Source organism: Ruditapes philippinarum, unplaced genomic scaffold (genome assembly GCF_026571515.1).
Source record: "Ruditapes philippinarum isolate M1 unplaced genomic scaffold, ASM2657151v2 ctg945_1_1_1_1, whole genome shotgun sequence".
NCBI lineage: Eukaryota > Metazoa > Mollusca > Bivalvia > Venerida > Veneridae > Ruditapes > Ruditapes philippinarum.
In genome coordinates, this window is record NW_026856211.1 from 157216 (window position 1) to 182298 (window position 25083).

Here is a 25083-nt window from a genome sequence, read left to right on the forward strand (position 1 = left end):
AACAAGTGTTAAAACTAGAAATGTTTCCATTTGAAATGGATGCCCCCACATTTCACTGTTTCAGTCTAAGTGTCCTTGACCTTGATCTAGTTGGTAGTGGTTCATGAAGAAAAGAAGGAAGAAAGGAAGGAAGGAAGGAAAACTTTGGTGAGCACTTGAAATGGTAAAACAGAAAATATGAAGCCTATCTTTACTACAGGTAAAATTCAGTACCGCAGTCATTCCCAAAAACACTTTTTCCTAGTGAACAACTGATACATATTTAAATGGCTTTAAAAAAAATTATTATACGAATGTTTGAACCTAATATTTAGTAAAGCAATAAATGCTGCCTAATTTTGAGTTAATGAAATGAAGTACATGTATATCACACAAGCAGAAAAAAATATTCTGTTTCTCATAAATTAAATATACAGTTAAATTCCAACAACCATCATGTCATTTTCATATAAAATATCTCCTCCCGTTTCAGTGAATGTTTTAACAGCAAGGAAATCATCTGATGAGAATGAAAAATCTTGTCTTCTCCCAGCTGTTATAGCAGAAGACAAAGAATGTTAACTTCCTGTGCTGAGGATTTTTCCTCTATCTTTGAAGAGTCACAAAGGGAAGTAATTCTGTGATAGAAACCCACTTTTCAGAGTACTCTTCACAAAGGAAAACAACGTTCTGAGAAAAATAAGCTATTCCTCCATGTTGAACAGTCACAATAGATGGATAATAATGATAAAGCAAAAACTGTCCTCCAAATGTAGTGAAACATAATTTACATGTGTGTGTTAGGAAATCACTTCTTCTTTGATGTTTTGAATCAACTCGCTTCCAGAGGCATCCACGGCATCCGAGGACTGGGAATGGGACTGGGCCAGTCCATTTGGCTGGACCAAATTCAAAGGTATATCTCCTCCACTACACCTGCAATTATGGAATAAAATCTTGACATAAAATACATAATTATGCTAATCTTTCACAAACTTAAGACAATTGTCAGTCTGTATGTAAAACAAGCAAATGGGGAAAGAAAGGTCATGTAATTACGTCATGTGACTTATGCAGAGTAACCTTTTTCCCCTATGACCTTCATATAATTTAATTGTGGGAAACACTTCTTTTTAAAACTAGGGACTTAAAAAAACATTTTTAACACCAGCATGATCCACTTAGTAAATGAATCTCTCCTTTGTAAAAAAAAAACTTTCAGTTCTTAACAGGAGCAATTAAGTTAATATTTCTTCCTCTCAATCAAGGGATCACTGGTTAAAACCTTACTTGGGTCACACCCACAAAAAATGAGTTCAAATAAGCTACAAGTTTTCTTCACAATTGACCTCAATGTGATAATATTTGACCTTTAATCTGCTAGAACTAAAGTGGAGTAGCCTTTGCTAATAGTATAGTGCAAGGTTCTCTCTGTATTTTTTATGTGTATTTTTATATTGAAATTCCATATACTTTACTTTGAATCAGCATCTTAAAATAAAAGCAAGGCAAACTCATTACACAAATTGCCCAAGTTTAATTTGTTTGTTAATATGTTTTTACACCCATCTTTACATTTTTGGTAATATCTTGCGGCCCACCTATATCTCGCTGTCACCAAATGCTCTTTCCTGGGTTACCAACCAGTTATATCCAATTTCTCTGCAAGTAACCCAAGACTTATCATGCAAGATTTCTGAATCACCAGTGAAAGAAAAGTAACCATCAGACTCAAGTTCACTCAATGTTCAAGGTCAAATGTTACGGAATAATTATCCCTGGTATTGGAAAGGGTTATTATAAAATAATATACCTTCTTAACTGCTGTGTATTTCCTCCATAGACCATCTGCTGCATACCGGCAAGGTGTTCATTATATGCCGGAGCTCTCATTCCTTGTTGCTGCATTAACAGCTGCTGATACAACATGTACGGATTCTGCATCATGGCCTGCTGTTGACCAGGGTGAGCTGTAAAACCTGCGAACATAGGCTGCTGCATTGGCTGCTGCGACGTCTGACTGTTACGATAATGCTGGATCTCCTGTGGTGACGGCTCCTGTTTCTGAATTTTCTCGGCTTTATTAAGAAAAGCACTGTTATCACGTCGATTCAGAATGTTTTGTAAACACGGAGAGTCATTTCTTGGCGATGATGTCATTGTGGATGGGGGAGAAGAACTAAGTGAGTTATGATTCATGAATGGGGCCTTTGGAACTGAGAGAACGACATTATTTGGTGATGTGCTACCATGATTACTATTCGGATTGCCAGCATTTTGCTGCTGTTGTTGTTGTTGTTGGATATGATACAGACTTAAAAGCTGCGGACCAGCCGCTGGCTGAAATGCTGGATGAATGTTCGGTGTAAATTGCGGACCAGAATTTAATTGGGCAAGTAATTGCGGATGGGTATCACATGCAGATTTCTTACTTTTCTCTTGTTTTACTGTCTCTGAATTAGATACCTTATCGTCAACACAAATGTCATCACTTTCCATTTGTTCTAAATCACTAATAGTTAAATTCTCCATTTGCCGAGTTTCTTCGCTAGTACCTAATGGATGTTTTCTGATCTTGTCAAACTTCTTGTGATAAACCTCGTCTGACTTTTTTGTCTCCATTTCAGGAGAGTTTCTTGAAGAGTTATTAGGGGAGATTACTCTTTTCAACTCTGCATTGAATTTATCCCCTCCTCCATGCTGCTGTGTTGTAGAGAAGTCCTCAATTGTTACCGACACCTTGGGAGGATCTGGTTGCTCTTGACGACCAACAAGGTTCGTACCCCATGATGGTGGTATGCTAAGATGGGTAACTTGCTCAAAAGCACTTGATCCACTACCAATGTGACCTCTCTGAAATCGGGTGCAAAATAAAGTAAACTTTCATATTCTATAAAGCTTTCCTAGTCAGTCAATCATAAATTGTATCACTGTCAAGTGCTACAATCTACTGCATATAAATTGTCTAAATTTTGAATTTAACAGACAACTACCTAAACATTGAAATGGTACAGAATGTAAGTGCCTAAAAATTAAAATTAAAGCACCAAAATCCAAATTATCATAAACTATTTATAAAAATTACCTAAATAATTAAAAATTCAGTATAAATATAATCCTAAATACCTAAATTTAAGCTTAAAAATTTGTATCAGCATTAAATTGCCAAAGCATTGATATCTTAGCATAAAGTGTCAAATTATTCAAATTTCAGTATATCACTTTGTAAAAATATGTACATGTAATATTCTCTGTGTTTTTGGGGAACACTCCCTGTTCAAGTGGGATTAATCACATTGTTTTCCTTTGAAGGGGAATTTTTGCTACACAAGCATATTAACAAAAGTGGCAATACTTATTTTGATAATTTATAGAGGATATTAAATGAGTAAAGATTTAATACTATTTATTTATCTGGCGAGCATAATATTATTTCATTACACTAGTTCAATAAATTTAGTTTTGAATCTATACAAATATAATATTCTATTTATCACATTTTCAACAGTTATGTAGAGTCATTTTTCATTGATGCACTAATATTAGCACACTTTAACACTATTTATATATTTTAAGCAAATGATGTCAAATCCGTGTTTTTACATTAGTATATTATCGTTTTTATTTTATTGGCTGCACTCCTGCGCATAGCTTATGTGTTAAACTAGGATATTATCAAGGGTCTCCTGCAATACGCAAATACAAGCAAATATTAATATCTATTTTTTTTTTAAAAACATTTTTTTTTCTTTTTTAAAAGATTTATTTTTATTTTTTCATTTCCATTCTTGTATAATCTATTTGAACCTTATTCAAAACTTATAAAACAGCTTGGTGTGAAAGGGTCGTAACTCTTTCTATATTAAATATGAGTTACAACCCTTTTGCACCAAGCTCTCGTAATATAAGAATATATCTCTTGGCATTATACAATAAAGTTAAAGTATTATCAATATTTTTTACCTTATTAGAATCATCAAGGGCAAGAGGTGACCTCTGTTTTTCTGACTTTCTAAAAATAGACTCATGCGTGAGATTCTGAGACAAGTACGCTGGATGTCTGTCAACTAAAAGGGACTTCTTCTTAGCATGAAGATTGTATGATGCACCAACGCTCCCACGTCGCATCTCAGCCGACATTCTATATTGCTGGCCGTCAGCTGTCAAGTAATCACCGTCCATGTATGAACGACCTTGAGCAGCATGACCTTCTGAGTTGACATGAAAACTTGCGCAACGTGGCCTCTGCATTGGACCGAAGTCGTCAGTGCCAATTGAGCCCGACCTGGGTCTTGGTGAATTTGGGGACGAAGCAAATGGCTGAAGCGTGTCTTTATGAAATGAGGGACTCGTACGAGAGCTGCATGCACTGGAGTCTGGCGTTGAAATTGGAATGAAGTCACGATTTCTGTTCATATACTGACTGTATTGTTCTTCAAGTATAGGTACAGGTGATGAGCACGCTGAGCTGTTAACAGATCCAGGCATACTATTAACGTGTGCTCGTTTCTCGAGCCTATCACTTAACTTTCCCACCATCTTTGTTATATACTCTCTATCCATTGTGTAACGTCGACGAGAACCTTCCTCGATGGTGTGCAGTCTCGGACGTGAAATCTGCGAGTCTCGATCCAGTGTGTGACACCTTCGTCGCGGCTGCTCTGGAACCATTTCCAAAAGTACCCTTTTCTTTTGCGATAGAATTGGTTTTCCCTAAGGAAATTTTTTAGCAAAAAACTTTCCCGCTTTAGTTTGGGCTCTCACCGGAGAATCTGTTTTGTTGATGAATTAATGAACCGTTACTATCATACATTGAACTAGCAGTGTCCATAGTGGATGATGATGTTATGGTGTTGATGGATGACATTGAGTCGGACGGGGTCAAGTCTTCAGATCTGAAAAATGAGTAAACAAATCAGTCAGTAAAATCAAAATTAAATTATATGCATTCATTAGCATAAAAATTCTGCAAAAGAGTGTCACTGGTCAATCATTTATGATTTTTCATTGTCTACATGAATGTTGAAAAGTAATTGACAATAAGATTTTCAGCCCCATGATTATTGTAACATTTATATTATCCTTAACTTTAAGAGATTTTTGTGATAAACATTTTATCTTAAAATTAGCAAAGTGGTATCATAACAGATATATTTTGATAAATTTTCCCTATAACGTTCATGTTGAGAAATTTCTGTTATAAACTTTTTATCAACATTAGCCAAGTGATATCACAGGAAATGTGTTTTGAAGAAAAAAAATTAACTTCAGACGGTTATCCAGTAGATGAGCGATCCTAAAAAGCTGAACAGAAGTGTCAATGTGACAATAGAGAAGTAGGAGGAAAATACCTAAATTACACAAGTGTTACTGTGGGGCAAAACTGTCAAACAAGTAAATCTCTCTCACTATTAATGCATGTATAAAGTAAGATTATCTTTCAGCCATTGACAACTTGGTCTAAGCTATCCTGAACCTAGATTAATCCTTTAAAGATTGACAAATTGTTCAATACTAGCCTAATGAAGATGAAGCCTTAACCCATTATTTCATGAGCATTTTGTGAAAAATGGCTGTTTTCATTGAAAAGTCTCCCGTTACAAGTTCAAATTGCTATAATACTACAAAAACTGCTTCAACACTAATCAAACTCGGCACAAATGTTGACTGGACCATTGCACTTGCAACAACATGCTCAGGCTTAAATTTACTGTTACCATGGCAACAAGGGGACATCTCAAAATTGCCAAAAAATCACTATTTTGCGTTGATTTTTTCCATCAAAATTGATTTCAAAGTGCTGCAACTTCTCAATGGATTGAGATAGAGTCAAATGCTTTTCAGCGTTGCTTACATGTTACCTTATGATCAATCTGGGTCATTTATAGCCTCTCACAAGTCCAAAATTTTCTTGGCGATGAGGGGGACTCCGCCCCCCTTCAAACCCCCCAAACAGAAGGGGGCATGTCCCCCTTCTGGCAACCCCCTGATGTATCTTTTGGTTAGGGAGCCGCGCCGAAAAAGAGGTCACTTTTTTTAACAACATTTCTCAAACAAAAACAAGTGTTGGGGGCCTAAATAAGGCATTTTTCACCATTTGAGACAACAAAAAGGGGGCTGGGTGAAAAAGGCGTTAAAAGGTGTGTATATAACATAATGGGTTAATGGATTGACAACTTAGTCAATGCTAGCCTAAACCAAGAAAAAGCATTAAAGGACTGACAACTTGTTCAATGCAGCTTTAAACCAAGAGAAAGCCTTAATGGACTAACAACTTAGCCAATGATAGTATGAACCAAGATACAGCTCAAATGGTTGACAACTTGTTAGCCTAAACCAAGATTAAGCCTAAAAGAATTAACAAGTAGTTCAATGCCAGTCGGAACCAAGTTAAAAGCTAAATGGATTAACGACTTGTTCAATGCTAATTTAAACCAAGTTAAAGTCTAAAAGGATTGACAACTTGGTCAGTGCCAGTTTGTACCATGTGAAAGCCTTTATGGATTCACATCTTGGTCTATGCTAGCCTAAACCAAGATAAAGCCTTAAAAGGATCAACAACTTGGTCAATGCTTGTTTGAAGCGAGTTAAAGCCTTAATGGATTGACAACTTGGTCAATGCTAGCCTAATCCAAGATAAAACTTTAATGGATTGACAACTTGTTTAATGCATGCCTAAATCAAGATAAAGCCTTAAATGGATTCACAACTTGCGTCAATCCTAGCCCTAAACCAAATTCTTTGTTAAAGTCTTAAATGGAAAATTGACAACTTGGTCAATGCTAGTTTGAAACAAGATAGAGCCTAAAAAGGAATTGACAACCTTGGTCAATGCTAGCCTAAACCAAAGATAAAGTCTTAAAGGACTGACCCAACTTGCTTTCAATTCATCTTAAACCAAGATAAAGCCTTAATGGATTAACAAACTTGCTCAATGCTTGTTTGAATTGAGGTTAAAGCCTTAATGGATTCACAACTTAGGTCAATTACTACCTAAACCAAGATTGAAGTTCTTAATGGATTGACAACTTTGGTCAATTGCTAGTTTGAAACAGATAAAGGGCCTAAAAGGAATTGACAACCTGGTCAATGCTAGCCTAAAACCAAGATAAAGCCTTAAAGGACTGACAACTTGTTCAATTCATCTTTAAACCAAGATAAAGCCTTAATGGATTAACAACTTGTTCAATGCTTGTTTGAATTGAGTTAAAGCCTTAATGGATTGAAAACTTGGTCAATCCTAGCCTAAACCAAGATGAAGTCTTAATGGATTGACAACTTGGTCAATGCTAGTTTGAAACAAGAGGGCCATGATGGCCCTGAGGTCGCTGACCTGTATATAGCCCCCCCCCCCGGCCAATTTTTACAAGAAGGGCTTTTATTTGTAACAGACTTGGTAGACACCCATAAGAAAGATGTTTCATGCTAAACATCTAAGTTCTAGCTCATTGGGTTTTTTAAAAAGAAGATTTTTTTTAAGTTTTTACTATACACATATAGTTAAAAACCAATGACACCCCTGGGGCAGGGCCAGTTTTGACCCCCGGCGCTTTTATTTGAACACAAAAACTTTGTAGATATTTACTTAAAGATGTTTCATGTAATAATATCTAAACTCAAGCTATTTGGTTTTTTCAAAGAAGATTTTTAAGTTTTTGCTAAATACACATATAAGGAAAATCAATGACCCCCCGGGGCAGGGGCCAGTTTTGACCCCAGGGCTTTATTTGAACATACTTGCCGTAGAACCACACCCATTAGAACATGTTTCATGCTAAATATCTTAGCTCTAGCTCTTTGAGTTCTTTAAAAGAAGGATTTTTAAGTTTTTACTATATGCATATAGGGAAAAATCAATGACCCCCTGAGCGGCGGGGCAATTTTGCCCCAGCTTTTATTTTGAACAAAACTTGGTAGACACTCATTAGAAGATGTTTCATGCTAAAATATCTTGCTCTAAAGCTCTTTGGGTTTCTTTTAAAAGGAAGATTTTTAAAGTTTTTACTATATGCATATAGGTGAAAAAATCTATGACCCCCTGCGGACGGGGCCCAATTTTGACCCCAGGGCTTTTATATTGAACAAACTTGGTAGACACTCACTAGAAGATGTTTCATGCCAAATTATCTAAGCTCTAGCTCTTACGGTTCTTTAAAAAGAAGATTCTTTTAAGTTTATGTATATGCTGCATATAGGGAAATCAATAGACCCCCGGGCGGGGCCAATTTTGACCCCAGCGGCTTTTTATTTGAACAAAACTTGGTAGACACTCACACTAGAAGATTATTCATGTCAAATATCTAAGCTCTAAGCTCTTGGGTTTCTTTAAAAAGAAATATTTTTAAGTTTTTACTATATGCATATAGGGAAAATCTATGACCCCCTGGGCAGGGCCAATTTTGACCTCAGTGCTTTTATTTGAACAAACTTGGTAGACACTCATTAGAAGATGTTTCATGCTAAATATCTTAGCTCTAGCTCTTTGGGTTCTTTAAAAAAGAAGATTTTTTTAAGTTTTTTTTACTATATGCATATAGGGAAAATCAATGACCCCCCTGGGGCGGGCGCAATTTTGACCCCAGGGCTTTTATTTGAACAAACTTGGTAGACATTCACTAGAAGATGTTTCATGCCAAATATCTAAGCTCTAGCTTTTACAGTTCTATAAAAGAAGATTTTTAAGTTTTTTACTATATGCATATAGGGAAAATCAATGGACCCCCTGGGCCGGGGCCAATTTTGACCCCAGGGCTTTTATTTGAACAAACTTGGTAGACACTCACTAGAAGATGTTCATGCCAAAATATCTTAGCTCTAGCTCTTTGGGTTCTTTAAAAGAAGGTTTTTTAAGTTTTTACTGTATGCATATAGGGAAAATCAATGACCCCCTGGGGCGGGCCAATTTTTGACCCTAGGGCTTTTATTTGAAACAAACTTGGTAGACAACTCATTAGAAAGATGTTTTTCATACCAAATATCTAAGCTCTAGCTCTTACGGTTTTTAAAAGAAGATATTTAAAGATTTTTCTTTCGGTTGCCATGGCAACCAGAGTTCTGCAATGAAATGAAATTCTTTGAACAATCTTGATAGAGCTTCATACAAAGAGTATTCCTGCAAGTTTCATTAACATTGAGCCTTGCGGTATCATAGAAGATGTCCTTAGAATATTTAAAATGTGGACGGACGACGGACGCCATTTGGTTGGCCATCCTAAAAGCTCACCTGCACTTTGTGCAAGGTGAGCTAAAAAGATAAAGCCTAAAAGGATTGACAACCTGGTCAATGCTAGCCTAAACCAAGATAAAGCCTTAAAGGACTGACAACTTGTTCAATGCATCTTTAAACCAAGATAAAGCCTTAATAGGATTGACAACTTGTTCAATGCTTGTTTGAATTGAGTTAAAGCCTTAATGGATTCACAACTTGGTCAATCCTAGCCTAAACCAAGATGAAGTCTTAATGGATTGACAACTTGGTCAATGCTAGTTTGAAACAAGATAGAGCCTAAAAGGATTGACAACCTGGTCAATGCTAGCCTAAACCAAGATAAAGCCTTAAAGGACTGACAACTTGTTCAATGCATCTTTAAACCAAGATAAAGCCTTAATAGGATTGACAACTTGTTCAATACTTGCCTGAACCAAGATAAAGCCTAAAGGGATTGACAACTTGGTCAGTGCTAGTTTGAACCATGTTAAAGCCTTAATGGATTCACAACTTAGTCAATGCTAGCCTAAACCAAGATAAAGCCTTAAAAGGATCGACAACTTGGTCAATGCTTGTTTGAACCGAGTTAATGTTTGTTCTTTCTATAAACACATTGGCCAACAATCTGGTTCTACTATAATAAACAGTAGTTGCTAATTGACCAGTCATGAAGTTTCGTATCTAGAATAACAACATGACTCAGTTGTTTTTTAAAAATTGAAATCTCTGATAAAAGTGCAATAACATGACCTTTTAGAAGTGTGCTTGAATCATACAGTATAGCACCGAGGGTCCTTTGCAAACATTAAAATGTTTCCTAACAAAGACTCCTAACCTTTAAGCGTAGCAACTTTGTTTACAATTTATTCTTATTATCTTTGTTTTCCAGTTTAAAGGTTAACTTAATCTGAGCTAAATATGTAATATTTTGATATTCTATTTGTACTTTTAAAAAGAAAAAATTATCTAAATTGTTTGTATTATACATGGAGTAAAACAGGACTGTGGGCCCTGTGTACTTCTAGAAGAAACAAACAATATAAAGTTTGGTCTTACTCTTTACTGCCGGTTTAGGCCTGTATTTTATGACCACTGACAATTAAAAGTGCTTAATAATCTTGGTTATCGTTAAATATGATATTTTGCCAAGTCTGAAATTTACGAAGACTCATTGGCAAGCTTAAATATTCAGTTTCAACTGTCTAGGAACAGTTTTGAGAGTGTATTGATAGGTTTATAGCTTCCTACACGATCAAACTTCGAATGAATTCTGTATAAACAAACTCACCTATTATCAGACAGGGAATCTTGCATTTCAACAGTACCATCCTCATTCCTATCAGCTGACCCTGAAATTGTAAGCAACATGTGCAATGAAATCACACAGTCAAATTTCAAAATGAGCAGATTTGTTTTGCAAATAAACAAATTGAAAAAAAAACACACTTTCTTTCTAGTTTTCTCGATAATTAGATGACTCTTTAGTATTAGGGCATAATTGGCCTTTGAGTGACCCTATAAAGGTCATACTGCAACTCTTCAGCTTTATTGTTGGAGGAAGACGTTAGGTTCCTTTCAAGAATTATTCCTGGCTTGAGTGGGCACCAGACTAGAACCACAGACCTTCGATAAGCTAGATGGATAGCCTCTTCACATGAAAGGACAGAATTTCAACTCACAGCAAATCGATCTTAACCGCAAAACAACAAAGGCGCCTGATATTTAAATCAACAAATTTTGCAAAAGCTGCTTCCGACTAACTTGTCAAACCCTAAAGCACAATGTGCTACTCATGTAAAATACCGAAACATCTTGTAACATACCGACAGTTTTTTCCGAATGTAGGGCATTCAAGGTACGTAAATCTGTTGTTTTCATGAGTAATTTAGCAAATAGAGTATTGTCCTCCTTGTGATTAGTGTTGATCATATTCTGTAGACTCTCTGTTAATTTACTTTGTACCTTCTCCACCTGATCCACCTGTCGTAATCCTGGTCGATCTACACGACATGGGGGTAAAAAACACATGAAAATTCAATTATTCACAACTATACATAATATTATTATTGAGCCTCAATCATAAAATGAGGCCTAGGAAGACTTAATTTATATACAACTGTACATATTGTTTTATAGAAATCTATAATTAAAATTGTTTTTTGAAATCGGCATGAAATCCAAAATGGCAAACTATTATAATTAGGCTTAATTAAAAATTTTCCTCATCATAGTTACACACAAGAATTCAATTATTCATATAACTGAGTCTCGATCATAAAATGGGGCCGAGGAAGAATTAATTTATACACAACTGTACATATTAATTTAAGAACTCTATAATTAATAATCTGTTAATTTTTTTCTTTATGTCACTTTTTTCTTATTTACACATGTTGAACCCTCATGTGGTTTTATAGAAAATGGTAACAATGATCTGGGCAGAAATTAAAAGACCCTGATCTGGGTAACATTTAAGTATCACTTGCTTAGCCATGATCAAGCACTGAAACATAATGTTCCGGTTATCATGTTATGACCATCCTTTTATGTAATTTCTTATTCAATAGCTTAAAAGTTTGGCACAATTTAAATATGCCCCTCTTTTGAGAGTAAGGAATTTTACATCTCATTAATACACTCAGTAATAGTCGTATCGGAAATTCCCCTGTATCCCCAAATGACATCATCAAAAGGCAGCAACTTGAATCCAATCTTAATTAAAAGGGTCTATAAGGAACATTACAGGTGACAATATAAGAATTTGCTCTCACCTGGAGATAAAAGTACAACTGCACAAAATAAGGCCAGTTCATCATCGTTCAAATTCAATTTGTTAAACCGCTCAGCAAAATCGAACATTGAGTCTAGCAGAAATCCAACACTAGTTGATAACTGAAAGGGAAGAACAAATTATTTTCTTCCTGAATGTTGTTTCTGTCTAGAATTTACAATTAACCTGTTGTAACTGGAAGTGTACAAGTCTTTGCCACTGGTATATAGTCAGGCAAACCAGACCATTCATTTTATCTAGTTCAATATTAAGTTTGAATCTACATAATATAATATTCTATTAATCACATATCCAAAGAAAGAACAGTTTACAGTTGTTGTTTTTTTGATATGCCTAAAGTGTAAATCTAACATAAGCAAACTTTGACGCTATGTTTGCCTGTAATACAAATGAGGTAATGTTAAATTGTTATTACACTAATGTAATATCATTTTCTATTCATTGGCTTTCGCTTTTATTACACTCTTGCGCAGAGGTTTATGTGATAAAATGTGATCAGAGAGTGACTGTGAACCATTTATTCATATCAGTCCGCTTGAAATTATGATATTGTTTCAAAAATCAAATTTAACAAATAATAGTCTACCCCTGTTGTTTGACGGCGAAATAACTTCCCGTGTGCAAACATCATAGTGTTAGATTCATTGTCAAACAAGCATGCCATTCTAATTAAAAGCACTTCAAATGTTGCTGCCTGAAAAAAGAAAAGAATATCATATACTAATGTCATATTATTACAAACAAAGCACAAGTGATCTTTGTCGTCAAAATTCAGAAAAAAAAATTGTGAAGTAGAACACTCCCATAAATCAAACATTGAATCTAGCAGAAATCCAAACCAATTCATAACTGAAAGAAAAGGATAGTGTTTTCTTTTTGAAAGCTGTTTTTGTAAGAAATTAACAATTACTATAGGAACCTGCTATATTAAAAGGATTTCACCAAAGTGATAAAGTTTTTGCCACCAGTACAGAGCCAGGCCAGTATGCACATCTGTGCTTTTGTTTTTTTGTTTTTGTTCGGTTTTATCATGCATAAACACAATTAAGGTCATATGACGCCTAAACCAGAAAGGTCATTTGGCTAACCTCAGGTGTTACAAAATTTTAGCACCAAAAGGGACATAAAACTGGTATTATACCATATATTAGCATGTACATGGCTTATGCAAAATTATAAAACTTTTTTTTCATAATATTATGACGCCTAAACCAGAAAGGTAATTTGGCTAACCTCAGGTGTTACAAAATTTAAGCACCAAAAGGGACATAAAACTGGTATTATACCATATATTAGCATGTACATGGCTTATGCAAAATTATAAAACTTTTTTTTCATAATATTATGACGCCTTAACCAGAAAGGTAATTTGGCTAACCTCAGGTGTTACAAAATTTAAGCACCAAAAGGGACATAAAACTGGTATTATACTTTCAAATAAATGTGTGAAGTTTCAACTTATTCCCTTTATTAGTTCTGGAGATAGCAATTTGCACGCACAAATTTAACCAAAGTGTGGCACAGACGCCTGGTTGAGTACAATAGCTCTCTCTATTCTTCAAATAGTCGAAGCTAAAAATTATATGTAATGTAGTTTGCTCATTTAATAAATGAACATGTCAGATACATATACTTAATATGTTACTGAAAACCTTTTTTGTCTCCATTAGTTTTATTGTCTATGATAAACACCATTCAAACAGAATTTTGGTTATATAAGCAAGGCTATATATTATATAAGGAAAGTAACAATAAGTCTGCAATATATTTACCTGCTTTTGATAAACAAGTAACTTGGCATTTGAAAAAAAAATCAATACAATTATTGCCGTGTGACATGTAGATCACACACAGACCTAAACTCTGCATGAGGTACACTAACATAGAGTACCATCTTCTAAAATGTTAATAAATTTTTCTCACATTTCCATACCATTAACCTTTTGACCGGAAAGTGCTTGGCCTTATGCAACTAGTAAAGGGTGACCAGGTGCTATACTGTTGGTCCTCAGTGACCCTCTGCAAATTATTTCAGTCACAAATGGGCACCCGATTAGAACCACTGACATTCCGTAAACTTGCTGGATAGCTTTGACACATGTATTATCTGACGAAGCTTTCGTGGCTTGAACCTACAGCTGCGAGAGGCAAGTAGTTTGAAGACAACGATCTTATCTACTAGGCTACCGATGCCAAATCAAGATTCTCCTATAAATTTACCCTGAAATATTATCTCAGACAGAAGGGGACATATATTTTAGCAACATGTCATTATAAAATGGTTATATAGCAACACATACCTTTAATAAAGTTACTTGATCATCCTGATTGAATAAAAGGAATCCTGGGATAAGTTTTGCGAAGTCCACCACCGACTTTATAGCAGGGGCAAAGAACTCTGAGAAGTCGGTCCAATCCTGATTATCTGTATTGTCACTCCCAGCATACGAGTTCAGAGGACATGCCTACGAAAGAAATATGATTTTTTTAGTTTATTTTTCTGATTTTTATGCCGAATTCAAAAAATTAATTGGTGTCTATTTATCACATATCCAACATAAGAACCGTTTACAGTGAAAATAATCCTTTCCCTCTGTTACTGGCACTCCTATAGTATAATACAAACAGAAGCGCATCTTCATGCTATGTTTGTATAAAGCAAATGACAGCAGTCAATCCACCTAGCCCACTTCTCTGGATAACAAAATAACAAACCAGTAACCACCCATTTCACCCCTAGTTACCACTCTCATGTGGTTAGTGAATCAGCAGTGAGAAACAAATGACCATAAAACTCAATGTCTGCGATCAATTGTTACAGAGAAATTTGGCCTCGCCCAGCAATGCCTGGACTACCAGCGATGCCTGGATTATTAATCCGATGGTCTCCTTATTTAGCTAACCAGGAAATGCTTATAAAATGAGTGTAATAATTCTCATTACAAGAATTTTTATTGGACGATATAATGACATATACATGGCTGATGCAAAATTTTTCTTTTTCTTTTTCATAAAAATTATACAGAAAGAAAAACACGCCTTACAAATGCCTGTAAAATGTGTATTTTAATACTAAATGCTTTTGACAAGTTCATACATAATTTGTCATATGTTCAAGAATTCCTTATATTATTGTTTGATGCTCGTCAACAGTTGTTATAATAACTATGTTTATGATTTCTTGCTAAATATCTTAAGTGGACTTGTCCGTTTATCAAGATGGACAAAATCATTCATCAAAATTAGGGTAATTTTCAAGATATTCATTGACTGAATAACAAACAGCCCAGACAATGATCAGACGGCACTGGTGGCATGGGTAGAATCTGTTACTCGCAAGCCAATTGATCAAGTCCAAAACACTAATTCAGCAGGTTAACAGTTAAAGTGATATTGGCGATAAATTTACCATGTGTGCCGGGCAATCAACGTAGTCATTCTGTAACAGAGCTATTTCCCTCATCACTTTAGCTTTCTCCGGACCATATTCGCTCGTCTGATGGTGAGCGACAATCACAGATTGTACCATATCTTGTGTACTGATAGCAGACGACAGTGCCGTTGCTGCTAACTGAAGATTACTTTTCTGCATCTGCTCGATGATCCGGGCCTTTTCCTTCTTCGGTACCCGACCAAAACGTACAGCTGTAAATAAAAACAGATATATTTCATTACCATTTAGTACATTTATCAGCCTCAACATATTTTTGTTAATTTGTTTGGGCGATGGGATTTTTATATTTTTTTTGTAAAGTAGAGATTTCCGCTATGTTTTACCTCTGTAGAGCAAAACCTCTTTGTAACAACTAACATGTTTGCCTCCCACAGGATGTGGATCTGCAGAGGCTATACTGTTTGTCCGTTTTTATTGGGTTTTACCTCACACCGACTCAGTATAGGTCATATGGCGATGTTACAGCTTTACTGGTGGAGGAAGACCTCAGGTGCCCATCTGTGCATTATTTCAGGCACGAATGGGTACCTGAGTAGAACCACCAACGTTACGTAAAAGTTATACTGTATCTCTAAATAATTCTTTATTAAACATCAATCATTTGTTCTTGAAGATCAAATAATGAATTTAATTACATGTATATACTTAAATAGTCATGTCTTATTTTTTAATAGGTCTGTTAATTATATATCTTTTTAACTAACAACAACCAATTAAAGATCCTGTATGTGGTAATTGAGGTTGTTACAACACTTTTTACAACACTCAAGTACTCTGACTTAGACTTTACAGAAAATAAATTTCTAATTACCTCCCTATATTTACATGAAATGTTAAATTCAGTATTATCGTTATAAATAATGCTTTTTGGAGCTTACAAAATTGATAAATTTTAATTTCAGCATCATATTTATGATATAAAACCTTAAATAAATTGTGTGACCGGATCTTTAAAATAGATCACAACCGGGTAAATCAATGTTTCACAAAGCATTTAAATTTCATGTACCTTTCCACCATAATAATTGACCTCTTAAGGCTATGGCTATGTAAATATCAAAATAGCTACCAATGGTGTAACACAGAACAACAATAAGCAATAAAATGTTGTAGCATTTCAATCCTATTTACAAAGTGTTGTAATATAGAATGATTTTATTGAGTTAAATCCACCCTTAATCCAAAACATAGGTTTTTTTTAGAATTATAATAAAGGTATAGGTCATGGCTTAATGGTGGCATAACAAGGCAAAGAAATAGGTTGTACATAATTATATACATGATAAGTATGAACCTGACTGATTTTAGCTGTAAAAATTTTTAGCCCCACCTTGTATTCAATGCTAGGTCAAACATGATTGTGTTCTTTTTGTGAACGAGGTCAACCAATGACTATATCTAATCCCAGTGTAGCAATTACATAACCAGTCAGCCAATTTGCATAAAACTTGCATACCAGATTTTTTCTTAATATAAATATTTTAAACAATATTTAAAAGGAATAAGGACATTTCATCTTATTTTTTTTTATTTTAGAAGGTAGCACTTTAAAATAAATAGTCTTATATTTTTAGGTACAAATACCACTTTACTACCATACAACAATAACTGCAACAACAACGACCAGTCATGGGTTTTGACCAGTCATCTACAATTATGACCTTTAGGTCAAATGTCAAATGAATAATAAGGTCAAATGTCAAATGAATAATAATACAGTAAACTCCACTTATAATGATATAGTGCTTATAACAATGCTGTTGCCATGGCAACTACTTGTTTTCAAATCGGTTGCCTCCCGGATATCCTAATATCCAGATTTAACAATATAAATTTGGCGGTCCCCTGAATATCCTTAAACGCGGAGTTAACTGTACACTCCCTGGTTATAAAGACAGAACTGGCATGAAGACCTTTACTAGGAATGAACAAAACTGTACAATTCGGTCAAACTACATGCTAGAGTTATGGTCCAAAATAGTGGATTTTCAGCTGTTGTTAGGAAAAGAAGACCCTTAATATCATTATTTCAGGAAACAATGGACTGAACCTTTTACGCACCAAAGATCTTCATCCATCGGTCAAGCTTAAAGGTCGACAAACAACAAAATCATGCCCTCTATTGTAAAGCTGCGCCACAGGAGGTGGTTAATGAAATTAGCAGTATTCCAAACAAACAAAGATGACATTAAAACAGTGCTGCACCACAGGAGGTGGTCAATAAAATTAACAATATTCCAAACAAACAAAGATGACGTTAAAAGAATGTCGTTTGAAACACGATTTTTCTAAATAGTGTTTAAATAACAAGTCTCCAAAATAAACATTTTGACCAACTGGAAAGATTTTTACTCCAGGAGGGACTATTATGAAACTGTAAAAATTTGTGCCCTATGGACAGAATAGCATCAATATATTTAAAAGAAAATAATTTTACAGTGAGCAAATACATTTATTGCATGAAAGAGCATTGCTACGTCGCTCTAAATATAAGCGGTATCAGCCTCGCATTGTTGATACAGAAAAACAAGAGTGATCAGTGATCCTTGCAGCCTCATGATAGCCATTTGCATGTTGTACTGTGTAGCAGGAAACACAAAAAATCATTAACATGGCAAAACACATTTTTATTCAAGGGCTTTAACCCAGTCAAACATTATTCAACCAGAAAACCTGTTCAATATATGCAAGTGCTTGAGGTACCTATTAATCCTGTAATGTTTCATTTTATGCATAAGTAGTATAAGAAAAGTAGTTCGAACAAAACTTTAAAAAATAATCATTAAAGGGCCATAACTCTAAACAAAAATCATTGAAATATAAAATGCTGACAATATGCACAAGTAGAATTGGTACTGATGATTCCTGTTTAGATGAAATTACACCAGTAGTTTCTGAGGTGTAGTCCCAACAAGTTTTGTGACGGACAGACAGACAGATCCCTATAATGTTGCCACTACTTTGTAAAGGCAACAAAAAAATGAGCCACGCCACGACAAAACCAACATAGTGCCTTTGCGACCAGCATGGATCCAGACCAGCCTGCGCATCCGCACAGTCTGATCAGGATCCATGCTGTTCAGTGTCAAACTCTATTACAAGTAGCGCAGGCTGGTCTGGATCCATGCTGGTCGCAAACGTATTACGATTGTTTTGTCGTGACGCGGCTCAAATGAAGAAATATTAGTCATACCATCTCTTGACATTCCGACAGCGATACATTTCTTCAGTCTACAGTACTGACATCGGTTCCGATTCACTCTCATTATATTACATTGTTGATTCTTCAAGCATGGTCTATACTGTATCTTCTGTTGAATGCTTCTCCGGAAAAATCCCTGGAATTTTTTTTTAGAATTGAAATATGAGGCCCATTTAAAAACTAGAAATTCCTACTATCGGTTAATTTTTTCATCAAATTGTGGATACTCCTTCAGCTTAATATGGGATGGTTAAATTAAAGAAGTGCAATGAATAAGCCAGCATGTGTCTTAATTTCACGTGGCGCAAGCGTTTCAAAGACGGCAAATACAAGATCACAGACAGGAAGGGGCGAGGGTGAAAGGGTCAAATTGTCACGACGTATAAAGCAACGTCAATTTCAAAAGTGTTGCAAGAAGATTGTAGTATGAATAATTTGCGAGCCATCTGGCAATTTTAATATCTGCATCATTTAATTCTGACCAAACAATTGAATTTAAACAAAGTCATTTAATCAGGATATAAACATACTTTCAAGAAATCACTGCAATAACAATTACTCCTTTTTTGACCACAGAAATGATTCTATGAGAGAAAACTTAAAAGCACTAATAAATAATCTTGAAAAGTTCAAAAAATCTCCTATCGTCAGTACCACCTTTTAGTACTTTGATTTGCCCGGTCAAAAACTCACCTTACATCCCTCACAAGCATGCACACCATAGTGAAAACCACTGGCCTTATCACCACAAACCCTACACAATACTGTATCACCATCAAATTCTGCAAAATAAAATAAATACAGAATAACATAAATGAGCCATTTCTATGTTTTCATGCATAGGTACTTGCTTTTATTGTAACAATGCGCAGTCAAAAGTGATTTATGTCCATCCAAGGATATATAGGGAGAGACAATAATTTTACATTTTGCCATAATTCCATTCAATTCTAAAACTTACTTAGCCTGAACGATAAATATGGATTCATCTGAAACAAGGAATTTTTTATAAATATATAAAATGTTGTTTTTTTTGCAGCTGTACTGCAGTATTTAACTATACTTTATTGAGTAAAAGTCAACTAATTAAATAAATGATGTAGCTTCAAAGGTAGATTTTGTTTTGTTTTGGGTTTTACGTCACATCAACACAGTATAGGTCATATCGTGACGTTCCAGCTTTACTGGTGGAGGAAGACCTCAGGTGCCCCTCCGTGCATTATTTCAGGCACGAACAGGCGCCCGAGTAGAACCACCGACGTTCCATAAGCTAGCTGGATAGCTTCCTCGCATAAAAGAATCCAAAGTCCCTGTCGGGATTCAAACCCACTGCGGTGAGGGGCAAGTGGTTTGAAGTCAACGACCTTAACCACTCGGCCATGGACGCCCCTATATCAATTCAACATAAAATACACTGTAAAATTGCATGTACATGTATAATATGCTGACAGTTATTTTTCGGTTTAAGTGTCCCAGTTGTGATCTACCGGCATGTGACGTTAAGTTCAGACAGATCTTCAAATTTTGTTTTGTGAGGTTTTTGGACCTTAGACTCAGGAACTCTTTTAAGACCTACAATTTCTGTTGCTGTTTTTTTTACATTTTAAAACTGATTTAAGACTTCTTTATAGACTTTTCAGATTTTTGGGAAAACTGCATGACTTTAAAGAAAATTTCAATTAGGAAGAGGCCTTTTCTAAGCATCTGTTTTATTAGGTGAAAAATCACTGTGAAAATGTTTACTAGTAACCTCTTCATTCCAAGAATACTTATCATTAGTGTAATCAATGATTCTAAAATAGAACTCAGAAAATCAATTTTTAAAAAATGAAAAATTATTTAATATTTTTTAATGTAGAAAAATAATAAGAAAACACCTCATAATAGTGGTGTCACATTTATCCATTTAAACAGGTTCGGTTGGAATTTAGCCAAAAACCAATTAAACAATTTTAATTTATAACCAGTATCAACCTAGGTAAAGTTTAAAGACTGATTTTAAATATAACCTGTGTTTTACCATTAAATCGTTACCTTTGTAATTCATCATATCAACTGATGAACCCAAAAGCGAAACATGTTTTTATAAACTGCGTTGCTTTGTGATCTTATTTTCCTATGATAAGAAAGGGGAACTGTTCTTACAGAAAATAGTTACTGCTTAATTAGAGATCTTTGTAATCATGTTGCGTGCAACAAGGTTATATCTTGCCACAAGGAAACTGCTTTTCAGACATGTATGATTATTTGCATTTTAGTGTCTTTTATGAACTGGTGAAAAAGCTTGATATAAATTAACTGTATCTTTTGAACTGGTGAATAAAAATCTTGATATAAGTTAACTGTATCTTTTGAACTGGTGAATAAAAATCTTGATATAAGTTAACTGTATCTTTTGAACTGGTGAATAATAAGCTTGATATAAGTTAACTGTATCTTTTGAAGTGGTGAATAAAAAGCTTGATATAAGTTAACTGTATCTTTTGAAGTGGTGAATAAAAAGCTTGATATAAGTTAACTGTATCTTTTGAACTGCCAGTGAATAAAAAGCTTGATATAAGTTAACTGTATCTTTTTATGATTAAATGAATGGCACAAATCTGGCACACCACTTTATGCACAGCTTTCAATGAAAAAAAATGTAATGTTACAAAACATCTCAATTTTAACATAACGAAAAAAAGAAGTTATTTCCATAATATCTTACCAAGGACAGGCGTATCATAGTGCTGTCTTGATGCAAAATACCACGGCAACTTATATCCTTCCAACTGTCCCAAAACAATACATTCAACTAAATTTTTTCTTTTCAAGATCTCCATAATTTCAGTTATAATAGTCAAATTTTTTTGCATTAAATCTCTGACATCATTTGATTTTTAGTCTGTGTGTACTAATATTTTTTTAATCAAATATTAATTTTCTTGTATCTTAAAAATTTTGAGAAAAAAAAATCCTTTTATTTTAACATTTAAATAAAAATAAAAACACAAATTAGTCTTTATTAAACTTTTCTATCACTCACTGTCTGTTGACAAGTAAATTAATTGGGAACCCAAATAGTCTCTCTGCATGGTAAAAATTTAGATATTAAGTTAAAAGCGAATAAAACTCAAGTCGCAAATTCAGACGACAATCCAGCTTCATGAAGAATACAATACAGAATAACCTTTTATTTATCTCCTTCAAGAAACTAACCATCTCTAGCTTAGAAAGTACTAGGTAAAATATTAGCACCTTTGAAACAAGCTTTTACTGTTTCCCCGTCATATTTTACAGGAGTGGTTACTATACATATGGTAACAAGATAAACCTTTCTTGCATAAATTTATTATCATAATTAGATCCAAACAAATACATTCAACGCATAGGTAAATAAGCAGGCATTAATTACTTCATATTGCATCATAGGATACCACACAGTGGAAACATTAACTTTTTATCAACGGTGGGTTTCAGGCGGTGTAAATATTGGGAGTAGTTGGTTAAGGACATGTAACATAGTAGTAAAGGACAAGTATCATATTGGCAAAGGACATGTAAAATAGTGGCCACTAGGATATGTAAAATAGTGGCAAAGGACATGTAAAATAGTGGCCACTAGGACATGTAAAATAGTGGCAAAGGACATGTAAAATAGTGGCCACTAGGACATATAAAATAGTGGCAAAGGACATGTAAAATAGTGGCAAAGGACATTTAACATAGTGGTAAAGGACATATAAAATAGTCGTGAAGGACATGTAACATAGTGGCAAAGGACATGTAAATAGTGGTAAAGGATATGTTAAATAGTGGCAAAGGACATGAAAAATAGTGGCAAAGGGCATGTAAAATAGTGGCCACTAGGACATGTAACATAGTGGCAAAGGGCATGTAAAATAGTGGCCACTAGGACATGTAACATAGTGGCAAAGGACATGTAACATAGTGGCAAAGAACATGTAAAATAGTCGCGAAGGACATGTAACATAGTGGCGAAGCAAGGACATATAATATATTATATAGTGGCGATGGACATGTTAAATAGTGGCAAAGGATGACTGTAATGATTGTAGTTTGTTAAATAGTGGCAAAAGATTTGTAATGTAAGTTATGTAGTGGCAAACTCCAAAGGACATGTATTGTACATGTTGCAGTTACGACCAATCACTTTGAGCTTCTTATTCACTTATAAAAGACACTAAAATCCAAATAAGCATACATTTCTGATAAGCAGTTGTCTACGTAACATAAAGTATGGAACCACACATTTTTTAGACCGTTTCCACAAAGCAATGTATAAATTGCTATTCATCCAGTTAATGCACTGAGCATTGTGTATTCAGACACATTTTTAACAGAAAGGTCCCCAAACTAAGATACTAATATTGTTTACAACAAAAACTGTTGAATATTTTAAGCCCTATATAAGGCATATATCAATGACCCTTTGTGGCAAACACAGAGGTTTATAATATAGAACATCTCTCATTTTCTCTGAGAAGTTTTGACAAGTTTGAAATTTTTTATCTAGGTTACTAATGTTATCATTTCAACAATACTCTTACAGCATATTAATGTAACTTATTAATATAATATCAATTATTAACATTCCATCACTGCTTTTAAATTGTACCATGTGACCCAGGGATTTACAAGATCCCACTGGCCAGCTGTGTTTTTAGACCAAATATATTCCCCTATTGTACAGTTTAAAGTCAAATAACCTTTTAATATTATATTATTAAATATCAGTTTTGAGTGTGTTGTTTTGAATAATCAGTGCAGCACAAATTGGGAATATAATTAAGTTAAGCCTGGGAGGCCTTTATGATTGAACTGAGAGCATTGAACGCTTAACTGTGCATTGAACAATTTTTACTACAGCGCAAGTAAAATTATTTATATATATCCATTCTAACATGCTAATTGAAAAAGCCTTAAAGGGCACCGTGCAAATATGATTCAAACAACATTCAGCTGAGAAGTAATTTTTCTGACAAAATTTGGTTTATCGATGTCACATCTAATGTTATACGAGATAATGAAGTGTAAGCATCCTTTCTTTTATGCCATGCACATATGGACAAAATAATCGTGTAATCATTAATGCACTCAAAGACCATATAGATCTGTCTAATGGTTATACCTTTAAAATATTCATTTTAGCCTTCAGTTTATAACCGATTTAAGGAAAAATTAAATTTCACTGGCTCCACAATTATCAATTATGATTATATCCTAATATTGGTTTAAGGTGTGTGTAAAAAAGGGTAATATAGTAAATACCTACATTAAACTTAAAGGAATACGAGTCCACATTCATGAATGTCTTCCAATTTACTTGCAAATACAAATATGCTGTATACGATAACGGATTTATATTACAATCAATTAAAGTCCATGATGATATTGAATCTGATCTAATATAAGTTATTTTTATTAGACTCTATGGAATATATATATATGAAATGAGTCGACACATATATATACATTTTCCTTCTTTAAGTACTCTCAGTGACTAATCACTAAATCAGGGAGATTACATTCTCCTTCTTTTCTGACTAAGAATAGAAACTTACATAAACAATCTGTCCTCATCTAAAGAAAGATACGTGTATGTATCATTTTTGCACCTTAAAACAATTCAACAGAAACTTTAAATATATTACCTAAACCATCTAGGCTAGCTTCCTTGCCCATTATTACAGACATGACCTGCCAGACAGCACGTCAAAAGTTGACAGGTAATCTACAGCTCCCCGTTGTGAACCTCTTTAAAACGACCTTGAACTTGGTAAAATGTCAAAAGGGCCTCTGTGTTGTTTACAGCAACAGTCTCTATAAAAACCATTCCAAACCTTCAAAAATATATATAGTAAACATTGTTAATTCACTAAAAATGGTTAAAGATACATATATCTGCCGTTGTAGTCGTATTTCCAACTGCCCTAATTCTTACTTAGTTGTTTACCCACGCCAAGAAAACACCGGTTCATGTTTTTCTCACCAATTAAGTTCCAATTACTATAAATAAGTCAATATTGCACGTTCCATATCAAAAATTTCTTACCTGGCGTATGCTCCGTACCTATTTCTTTCAAATAATCATTTTATTCTGGTGAAATATTTAAAATGTGTGTCAGAAAATCAAATAATATGTGTATCCATTTGTTAATCTCCTTTACCACACCGTGTTGAACTTTCGTTGACAGACTGACCTATTTATCAGACGCGACTGACCCACTTTTCAGGGATAAAACGGACGATTTGATTGGCTGTTGAAAAGTTGTTTGTGTATTCAGTCTTTAAGATATAAGGTTTATTTGATATCTTAAAATTATTTTGTTATTCATTTTGGAATAAGAAAAAGGTTCAAAATGTTTTTATTCCGATATATGCACCGAAAATTACCTGTTTGTCGTATATGGGTCAATAATGTAAGCCAATCAAATTGGCCGTTATGT

The 25083-nt window shown here is 34.4% G+C and overlaps 1 protein-coding gene across 1 annotated transcript; it reads right to left on the minus strand.

Moving 5' to 3' along the window:
• On the minus strand, positions 1-24846 carry LOC132745808 (ecdysone-inducible protein E75-like). The gene is made up of 14 exons (XM_060734792.1): positions 24690-24846; positions 24289-24477; positions 19328-19416; positions 18626-18770; positions 15388-15623; positions 14279-14443; positions 12565-12672; positions 11959-12079; positions 11011-11187; positions 10476-10536; positions 4730-4874; positions 3943-4692; positions 1793-2832; positions 1-915 (listed from the first exon to the last, which is right to left on the minus strand). Exons 2-14 carry the CDS (start codon positions 24329-24331, stop codon positions 780-782), a joined length of 3216 nt encoding a protein of 1071 aa, XP_060590775.1. The 5' UTR covers positions 24332-24477; positions 24690-24846; the 3' UTR covers positions 1-779.
• Between the last annotated feature and the right edge of the window lie 237 nt (positions 24847-25083).